Here is a 9,674-nt window from a genome sequence, read left to right as displayed (position 1 = left end):
TTCGAATCTTATTCCCCTTGTAGTTGATTCCTTATCTTATCATTTTGGTATCAGAGCTTTAGGCTCACGATCGGATATATGTTTCATTGCGCTTATCTCTTTTAATTTTCTTATAAATGATACGATAAGGAATCAATACAAGGGGAATAAGATTCGGATTACCTTGTCGATCGAATATCTCAAGACAAGAACATTTTGTTTGAGATTCGAATCACTCCAGAAGCAAGATCGATCATGTCTAGCTTCAATGATTCTTGTTGATCAAATATCTCAAGACAAGAACACTTGTTTGAGATTCGAATCACTCCACAAGCAAGATTGATCATGTCGAGCTTGAATGATTCTACATGCAACCTAAACTACATAGAGTTGCAAAGAAACTTAGCCATTGGCTAAAGAAAAGCACAAATGCTTTTTTTGATATATCTTCTAAGTCTTCCTTACAAATACAACATACATGGCTTTATATAGCCTAAAAAATGAAACTACTAGAGGTATTCCAAAAGTTGTAACATTCCTACTTTATGGCCATAATTAGTCATTATGTAAATGTAACCGAAATTAAATAACAAGTCTTAAAATACAATAACTCTAAATTACTCTAAATTGTAACCCACCCAAAATTTACAACAATCAAACTTCATTCTTCTTCAATGTAGCATGAATTGAAACATCTTTTTGATAATTTTGACAACCTTTTCTTCACATCTTCATTAAAGTATATTGTATGATTGATGTCTCTTGGTTCATATCACATAATTTCTACTTTTTCCGTCTTTTTAGGAATTTTTAAAGAAATATTGTTATATTGTCTCGTATCTGTATTCAATACCAATCAGTATCATCCCAGGAACAACGTTCTCTTTCAAATCTCTCAACCAATCCATACAACTTCATAGGGTAGTTTTTGTTAAAATTCGAGCAGGAACAATGTTTTTTTTCAAATCTCTCAACCAATGGACACGACCTCGGAGGGCAGCTTTTGCTAAAACTCGAGTAGGAACATCGTTTTCTTTCAAAACTCTCAACCAATCGATACAACTACGGAGGATAGTTTTTGCTAAAACTCGAGCCAGACCAACGTTTTCTTTCAAACCTCTCAACCAATCGATATGACCTCAGAGGGCAGCTTTTGCTAAAACTCAAGCTAGAACAATGTTTTCTTTCAAACCTCTCAGCCAATCGATACGACCTCGAAGGGCAGGTTTTGCTAAAACTCGAGCAGGAACAATGTTTTCTTTCAAATCTCTCAACCAATCGATACGACCTCGAAGGAAAACTTTTGCTAAACTCGAGCAGTTTCTCGAGAACTTGCTTCCAATATGAAATTTTAAGTATTTAGCGATGTTTTCATTATTTCCAAGAATACCCCTCAATAAGGAGTGTTATTAGCTTCTCCCTCCTCTTCTTAATCAACTTTTAATATATATATATATATATTTAGAAGATTAAATTTTAATTAAAAAAAAAAAAAAAGGAATTTGGTAAGATTTTTAGAAGTTACTATTAGTTAATGAGTTGACTTTTTTAATTATATTAATTGACCACGAAACTACAAACTGTAATAAATACTAATAATTTAAAGTGATGAAATTACACTAAGGTAAGGGGAGAGAATTCATCGACCGGCCGGTCCAAGCTTTTTACTTAGGTGGCCCGTACGTTTGGGGATGACTGGCGGCCGGGCTTCAAGCTGATCTCGCCGCTTGTTGCCGAAGGCTTTAGTCCATACTCGCTAGTGCCGCCGCAATCGCTGCTTATTTCCTCCCGGCCGTCCATCGCTTTCTTTTGGAGCCTCTTCACGTCGGCGGTATCGGAGCTTGTGTCGTTCTCCGAGGTCGTGCTTGAGCCGAAGTACGAGCTCTGCCCCGCCTTTACTCCGTCGCTCATATCCTCCAGTGACACGTCTCCTTCCAAAGCCCTCACCACCTGTATCCATACCGTATATGCCGGTGAAAGTTCTTTATTTATAATCATTTACAAAATATATACACGATAATATGATACCCCATAGTGGAAGGCAAATACGTAGATATTTGCGTATAATAAATGATCAAATATGATAGCTATGGAAACTGTAATCGAAGTCTAAATATTCTCAATAATAAATGATCAAATATAATGTATAGCTATGTAAACGGTAATAAAAGTCTAAATATCCTCAATCATATCAGATATTTGATCGTAATAAATGGTCAAATATAATGTATAGCTAGGTAAACTTTAATGGAAGTTTAAATATCCTCAATCATATTAGATATTTAACTGTAATAAAGGGTCAAATATAATTTATAGCTCTGTAAACGGTAATGAAAGTCTAAATATCCTCCATCATATCATATATTTGACTGTAATAAATGATCAGATATAATGTATAGCTATATAAACTGTAATGGAAGTCTAACTATCCTCAATCATATCATATATTTGACTGTAATAAATGATCAGATATAATGTATAGCTATGTAAACTGTAATGAAAGTCTAAATATCCTCAATCATATCATATATTTGACTGTAATAAATGATCAGATATAATGTATAGCTATGTAAACTGTAATGAAAGTCTAAATATCCTCAATCATATCATATATTTGACTGTAATAGATGATCAGATATAATGTATAGCTATGTAAACTGTAATGGAAGTCTAAATATCCTCAATCATATCATATATTTGACTGTAATAAATGATCAGATATAATGTATAGCTATGTAAACTGTAATGAAAGTCTAAATATCCTCAATCATATCATATATTTGACTGTAATAAATGATCAGATATAATGTATAGCTATGTAAACTGTAATGGAAGTCTAAATATCCTCCATCATATCATATATTTGACTGTAATAAATGATCAGATATAATGTATAGCTATGTAAACTGTAATGGAAGTCTAAATATCCTCAATCATATCATATATTTGACTGTAATAAATGATCAGATATAATGTATAGCTATGTAAACTGTAATGGAAGTCTAAATATCCTCAATCATATCATATATTTGACTGTAATAAATGATCAGATATAATGTATAGCTATGTAAACTGTAATGGAAGTCTAAATATCCTCAATCATATCATATATTTGACTGTAATAAATGATCAGATATAATGTATAGCTATGTAAACTGTAATGGAAGTCTAAATATCCTCAATCATATCATATATTTGACTGTAATAAATGATCAGATATAATGTATAGCTATGTAAACTGTAATGGAAGTCTAAATATCCTCAATCATATCATATATTTGACTGTAATAAATGATCAGATATAATGTATAGCTATGTAAACTGTAATGGAAGTCTAAATATCCTCAATCATATCATATATTTGACTGTAATAAATGATCAGATATAATGTATAGCTATGTAAACTGTAATGGAAGTCTAAATATCCTCAATCATATCATATATTTGACTGTAATAAATGATCAGATATAATGTATAGCTATGTAAACTGTAATGGAAGTCTAAATATCCTCAATCATATCATATATTTGACTGTAATAAATGATCAGATATAATGTATAGCTATGTAAACTGTAATGGAAGTCTAACTATCCTCAATCATATCGTAATAAATGGTCAAATATAATATATATCTATGTAAACAGCAATGAAAGTGTCGTGTAAATATCTTCAATCTGTAATAATAATGAAGTCTAAATATTTTCAATCATATCAGATATTTAAGTGTAATAAAAGGTCAAATATAATATATATGATAAACCATAATTCAGGATTAAATATTACGAACCTGACTCATTTTGGGACGACGTCGAGCGGAATGACGGATGCAAGCGGCGGCGCAAGCGACCATGCAGCCCATTTCGGGGGCGGTGTACTTCTTCTCCAACCGTGAATCAGCCAGCACCTCATAGTTTGCATCCTTCATTGCTTGCATGCATAGAGGCCTCGCCTGCATTCACAATCCAATCAATTTATTTATTTATTTTTTTCATTTAATTCTATAAACAAATTATTTAAATAAATTCCTAACCCAATCTACTAAGCTTTCCTCCATGAACTCTCCCATCGTGTCCATCGGTCGCCTTCCCGTTATCAGTTCTAAAAGCACTACCCCGAATGAAAATACATCTGATTTCTCTGTTAGCTTTCCCGATGATGCATATTCCGGAGCTAAATATCTGCATATCATTAACTCATTTTAAAACCTACCCATTTTTCGAGTCGATGATTTGATTCTCGTTCTGTAATAAATGAATTGGAAAAATATCTAACGTACCCAAATGTGCCCATAACACGAGTCGATATATGAGTGTCGTTGTCTTGGTTGAGCTTCGCCAATCCAAAATCAGCCACCTTTTAGAAATTAAAAAAAAAATATATTATTATTAATCAATAAGGGAAGATATTAATTTCATTAAAATTACAATATTATCTTTTACGTTTATACGAGTTTCAAGTATAAGATTTTTTAATTGAAAAATACCTTGGCTTCGAAACTCATGTCTATGAGAATATTCGCAGTCTTGATATCTCGGTGGATGATGCGAGGATGACCTGCCACCAAAAATATAGAGTTAAATTATAAATTTAATTCATAAATCTTGAAGAGGTCGTCCATTCCGCTTATATATATATATATATATTCCGATTTGGATTGGGTTGAATTTTTTAAAAACAAAAAAAATTAGACAGTTTTAGTCGAATTAACCTAACCTGTTTTTCTTGTAAAATTATTATGAACATTAAAAATATTTGATCGACGTTATTATAAATATTTAAGATTTGAATTTTTATGAGATTTTAATTATTAATATAGTGTATGATTTTTTAAAGAATAATTAAAAATAATAATAACAAAATAATTTGAATATTAAAAATATTAATGTATCAAAATGAATGCTTACAGTCTTCGTGTAGATAGGCGAGGCCCTTGGCTGAGCCTAATGCTATCTTCACCCTGGTTGGCCAGTCCAACGGTGACTGCCCCTTGCCTATAATTTTACATTTAAAAAATATTCTTAAATTATGAAATTAGAAAAATAATAATAAGAATAATAATAATAATAATAAATTATGTAATAACGTACCGCGAAGGTGGAATTGGAGGTTGTTATTAGGGACAAATTCGTAAACCAACAACTTCCGTTCACCGGCGAGGCAATGTCCGATTAACGACACCAAATGGCGGTGGTGAACGCGGCTAATTATCTCCACTTCCGCCGCGAATTCCCGACCTCCTTGACCACTTCCCGATTTCAGGCTCTTCACTGCAATTTCCTTGCCGTTAGGCAAAACTCCTTTGTGAACGTACCCGAATCCCCCTTGCCCTAACAGGTTCGCCGGAGAGAATCCCCCCGTCGCCGCCATTAGCTCGTCGAATGTGAACGTGCACTTATTGAACCCTAGCGCCACCGACGGGTGAGGCGGCGGCAACACCGGCCCGTGTGGCCCCGAGTTATTCGAACTCATATCACTGCTAACTATTCCCAACGGCGGAGGAGTCGGCGGCGGAGGCGGCGGCTGCGGCCATTCTCCTCCTTGTCCTCCGCCGCCGACTGGCGTTATGTTCACGACGTGTTCGTTTTGGTTGTTCCTGTTGTAATTCATTCTCATGTAATATGGATCCCCACCTGTAATTTTACATCGCCGATCAATTTTGTTTCAATTTTAAGCTACCAAAGATTTATTAAATAGATTTTAAAAAATAAAAACAAATTAATTAATTACTTCTCGGAGAAGACGGTTCATCGAAGCCCATGGAATCACTACTTTTGTTCTGTTTCTTTCGCCTGCAAGCGAAGAACATCAAAACCACGGCGAGTAGCATAAATCCTACTGCCACCGCCAGTCCTGTAAAGATCGGCAACGCATCGGCTTTAGAGCCGCCGGATGAGGAGTTTGCGGATCGAAAGTGATGCGAAATCGATTTCGGAGGAGGCGGAGGAGAATGCCTAGAGGAACCGTGCGGCGGCGGAGGAGATGGAGGAGATGAAGATTTCGAGTCTTTCCGTGATGGCGGTCGGGGTGAAGAAGAGGAATCAGGAGGCGGCGGCGATGCGTCCGGCGGAGGTGGAGGAGAATCGTTCGACGGAGGTGGAGAGGAACCAGACGGCGTAGGTGGAGAGGAACCAGACGGCGGAGGCGGAGAGGAACCAGACGGCGGAGGCGGAGAAGAACCAGACGGCGGAGGCGGAGAAGAATCAGACGGCGGAGGCGGAGAAGAATCAGACGGCGGAGGCGGAGAAGAATCAGACGGCGGAGGCGGAGAGGAACCAGACGGCGAAGGCGGAGAGGAACCAGACGGCGGAGGCGGAGAGGAATCAGACGGCGGAGGCGGAGAAGAATCAGACGGCCGAGGCGGCGGCGACGATGAAGAATCCAAGGTAGGCGAGGGAGAATCCGATGAAGAAGACATTAGAAGAGTTTCCGGCAAAAGACTAGTCGTTGAATGGCGCCGGAGAAACTCTCGCCGGTCCTCCCAGACGACGCCGACCTGAGGAAATCGGGAAGTAAATTAGGGATTCTGGAAGGACGGAGACAGAGAAAATGGGTAATAATCCCATGGAAGAAACGGAGAAAACCGCAGTTCTTGTTTTCCGGCTTAACCGCAGTTCTTCTTTTCCGGCTTAATTTGGGGGTTCGTTGGCTCCAGATCGCCGCCTGCAAAAGGTGGTTAAGGAAAATTCTGTCTCCTTCCATGGAGTTGAAATTCCAGCCATTTCTTCCAAGATTTTTCAGGCACAGAGCCTTCCTCTGTTTCGCTACATTCATGTTGTGCCTGTAAATCTTCAGCTCCAACAATGGAGGCCGGTATGCCCTGCATCATTCCCCCCTCATTCTATTATTGGATTTTATATTTTTTTAAAAAATTATATTTATTTGAAATAATTCTAATTAACTTAATAACTGGGTCAGCCCATTGGGCCTCCTCACAAGCCCAATAATCCATGTGTTCGACTTATGTCATTACGAATTCAAAACTACCCTTGAGACCTAGAAGACCACTCTAGAATCTCGGGACCGAAGAAAACGATCCCTTAGCTAACATGAGCTAGTATAGCGTTTGAGGATCTTCCAATTCCCTTCCTACTGTAGTGAGATACCGTTGAGCTAGGCGAGACACTGATTAGGGTCATGTTATTCAGTGGTAGATCGATTACTCTACATGGTGAATCCGTTTTATGGTAGGATGTTGATCACACGGGTAGGTCAAGGTTGCCTGTATGGCGGATCCGTCCTATGGAAGGATGATGACCATGTGGGTGACCTGTTCGAGTTGGTTTGTACTAGGGGTAGCGCCCACAATTCTTAGGTGACTTCATGGCCTGTAAGACGGGTTCGCTTGCTAACTTTCCCATGGACGATGAGTAGGTTAGTGCTCACCATGATGTCTCCTGCCTTGGTACAGAGTTTTATGAGGTAGCCGCCTTATCCTCAGACGCCACTATGAAGGTTAAGTTCTTCTACCCAAGAGTTGTATACTGAGAGTACTGAGACTCGATGATCTACAGTATAACCGGTGGTTCTCTCCTAAGACTTGGATGCGATAAGGGCCTACACGTAGGTTGTTTACTGAGTATATTTATACTCACCCCTTTCTACTATTTTTCTTTTCAGGTTCGTGAAGTTATAAATCGTGGTGTTGGGGTGTTTAGGAGCTCGAAAGTCACAAAGGAAATGTTGACCCGGGCCGTCTGTCTAGTTTACTTACGCATAGTTGGCATTTATCATACCATGTATCTTGATCCCCTCTTTCCTCCTTGTATGAACTTAGCTCATGTATAGTTTCATTCTTAACATATTTTGGTCCCTTTTACTTGCAATGTTTAAAACTTGCCGGAAAATTTTATACCTGAAATTTGTTAGCATAGTTTGTCGAGTCACTCCTGGACTTTCGATGCTTCAAAATTTCGAGACATGACATTCACAATCCAACTCAATCCAATCCACGTGTACTCATCGGGTAAGTCAGATATTCACCAATTAGAATACATAGTTCCAAGATTTGAGTATTGTATATAATTAGTATAGAGTCACCATGACACCAGCCTCTCGACAACCTTCAATACCCTACATAAACAACACCAAACTAAAACAACACTCGAGGAAGTCACCGTTCGAGAGAAAAAAACGACAACAAAGTAAAACAACACTCGAGAAAGCCACAGTTCGAGAGAAAAAACGACAAATTATTTAAAATTTATACTTCAGTAATTATCAAAAACCACGTGTCGATCATTGTATCAAACAACCCCAATTCATCATACAAACACAAGAACAATCCCAAGACCTCAAACCCCAAAAACCCATCAAAAGAAACCACACACTAAATGTATTAATTTACACAAACATGAAAAGCCTAGTAAGTTGATCTTAACCATAACACTCCCCCCGGCAGACATGCACACATGGGGCTTGGAAGGGTATCATCATGGTGCTGAATTGGCAACAGTGGGGTTGGATTTGATATCAATATTACGCGTAGGAGTAGCAGCCCCATGGCCATGAGCATGAGCATGAGCATGGTATATTATAGCATTTGGATGAGGATCAAAGTTGTTCATAAACCGTTGCTTTTGATTCTCCACCATTGAATCATCAAACAACAGCTCTTTCAACATCTCTGGAATTTCTTCATTTTTCATCATCTTTTTCCAATACTTCCCTTGATCTTTCCTGCTTCCATGGCTAACATCTACGAACTAAATTATACAAAAAAACTCGTCAAATTTCGTAACGAAAACGAAAACCATCGATCGATAACTCTTCGTTCTTCAGCTAACGAAATCAAAATCAAATTTTTTTAACTTCGATCGTAATATTTATAACTCTAAACCGATCAAATCGATCGAAAGCTTACCAGAACAAGAGAAATGAGAAGAAAGAAAGCAAGAGACAGCTTCATGTTGGACAGCCACAGGTTTAACCATGGTTGAGTTTACCATTTTATAGACAAAATTTGTGGGTCAAAACATTTAAATAATTTAATTATTGGAAGTACACTTATCATGAATATTATTTATATATATATATATATATATATATTTTTTTTAAAATTAAAAAAAAAAAAAAACTATTCTTTTTAATCATTAATTTTCTAGGGTTTTGGAAGGGGACAAACGCAGTCTTATTTAAAAACCAGTGGTGGGCTGTGTGTATTTAGCATTTTTTTTAATTATAAAAAATCCCTTTTCTCGGTCAACCAAAAGAAAAATATATATTTTTAGATCTGGAGAACACGAGTTAGCTGAGGTGAAAACAGTTGACTTAAAATTTTCGATTTTCCTCCTAGCTAGAAAACGGAATGCTCGAGGAGCTTTTGGAATTGAAGAAGTTGGTTGAGGGTGCGAGGTAGACCTTCGAGCCCTTTTGCCCCGCTCGGTGTTGAATTCTAAGACCTAAGTTTTTGTCCTTATTGAGTTCGGTTTTCTTTTTTCTTTTTTTAGCGGGTTTTGAGGTCCATAACTATACATTATAATAAGCTCTTAAACCCTAATTATGAACTAAAGTATTTATTTGATTCTAAATTAGTTTTAAGTTATTTTAACTTCTTAAATAAATAATAAACCTTATTATTAATATTCATATTCATGTAACGTTTAATTGATATATTTAGACGAATATATCCACAAATATTTTAATATAATATATATATATATATATATATATATATATATATATATATATATATATAT

The 9,674-nt window shown here is 36.7% G+C and overlaps 2 protein-coding genes across 2 annotated transcripts; both read right to left on the bottom strand.

Moving 5' to 3' along the window:
* Positions 1-1,551: 1,551 nt before the first annotated feature.
* Positions 1,552-6,784, bottom strand: LOC111449091 (proline-rich receptor-like protein kinase PERK5). Its single transcript, XM_023088949.1, has 8 exons — positions 5,707-6,784; positions 5,067-5,609; positions 4,884-4,970; positions 4,463-4,533; positions 4,256-4,332; positions 4,010-4,157; positions 3,767-3,928; positions 1,552-1,929 (listed from the first exon to the last, which is right to left on the bottom strand). Exons 1-8 carry the CDS (start codon positions 6,392-6,394, stop codon positions 1,648-1,650), a joined length of 2,058 nt encoding a protein of 685 aa, XP_022944717.1. The 5' UTR covers positions 6,395-6,784; the 3' UTR covers positions 1,552-1,647.
* A 1,363-nt stretch (positions 6,785-8,147) lies between these two features.
* Positions 8,148-8,893, bottom strand: LOC111449094 (organ-specific protein P4-like). The gene is made up of 2 exons (XM_023088953.1): positions 8,840-8,893; positions 8,148-8,681 (listed from the first exon to the last, which is right to left on the bottom strand). The coding sequence occupies exons 1-2, from the start codon at positions 8,882-8,884 to the stop codon at positions 8,409-8,411; spliced, it is 318 nt and encodes a 105-aa protein (XP_022944721.1). The 5' UTR covers positions 8,885-8,893; the 3' UTR covers positions 8,148-8,408.
* Between the last annotated feature and the right edge of the window lie 781 nt (positions 8,894-9,674).

This window comes from Cucurbita moschata, unplaced genomic scaffold, assembly GCF_002738365.1.
Source record: "Cucurbita moschata cultivar Rifu unplaced genomic scaffold, Cmos_1.0 Cmo_Scf00010, whole genome shotgun sequence".
NCBI lineage: Eukaryota > Viridiplantae > Streptophyta > Magnoliopsida > Cucurbitales > Cucurbitaceae > Cucurbita > Cucurbita moschata.
Note: the sequence above shows the minus strand (reverse complement) of the source record. Positions and strands in the feature narration are given on the sequence as shown.

Excerpts from the sequence above, each read along its gene's own strand:
- LOC111449091 (XM_023088949.1), bottom strand. The coding sequence starts at position 6,394 with ATGTCTTCTTCATCGGATTCTCCCTCGCCTACCTTGGATTCTTCATCG. Across the intron at positions 3,929-4,009 it reads AGGAAAGCTTAGTAGATTGG|GCGAGGCCTCTATGCATGCA; the intron begins GTTAGGAATTTA and ends TTGTGAATGCAG. Across the intron at positions 1,930-3,766 it reads GTCGTCCCAAAATGAGTCAG|GTGGTGAGGGCTTTGGAAGG; the intron begins GTTCGTAATATT and ends GTATGGATACAG.
- LOC111449094 (XM_023088953.1), bottom strand. The coding sequence starts at position 8,884 with ATGAAGCTGTCTCTTGCTTTCTTTCTTCTCATTTCTCTTGTTCTG. Across the intron at positions 8,682-8,839 it reads TTCTCATTTCTCTTGTTCTG|TTCGTAGATGTTAGCCATGG; the intron begins GTAAGCTTTCGA and ends TGTATAATTTAG.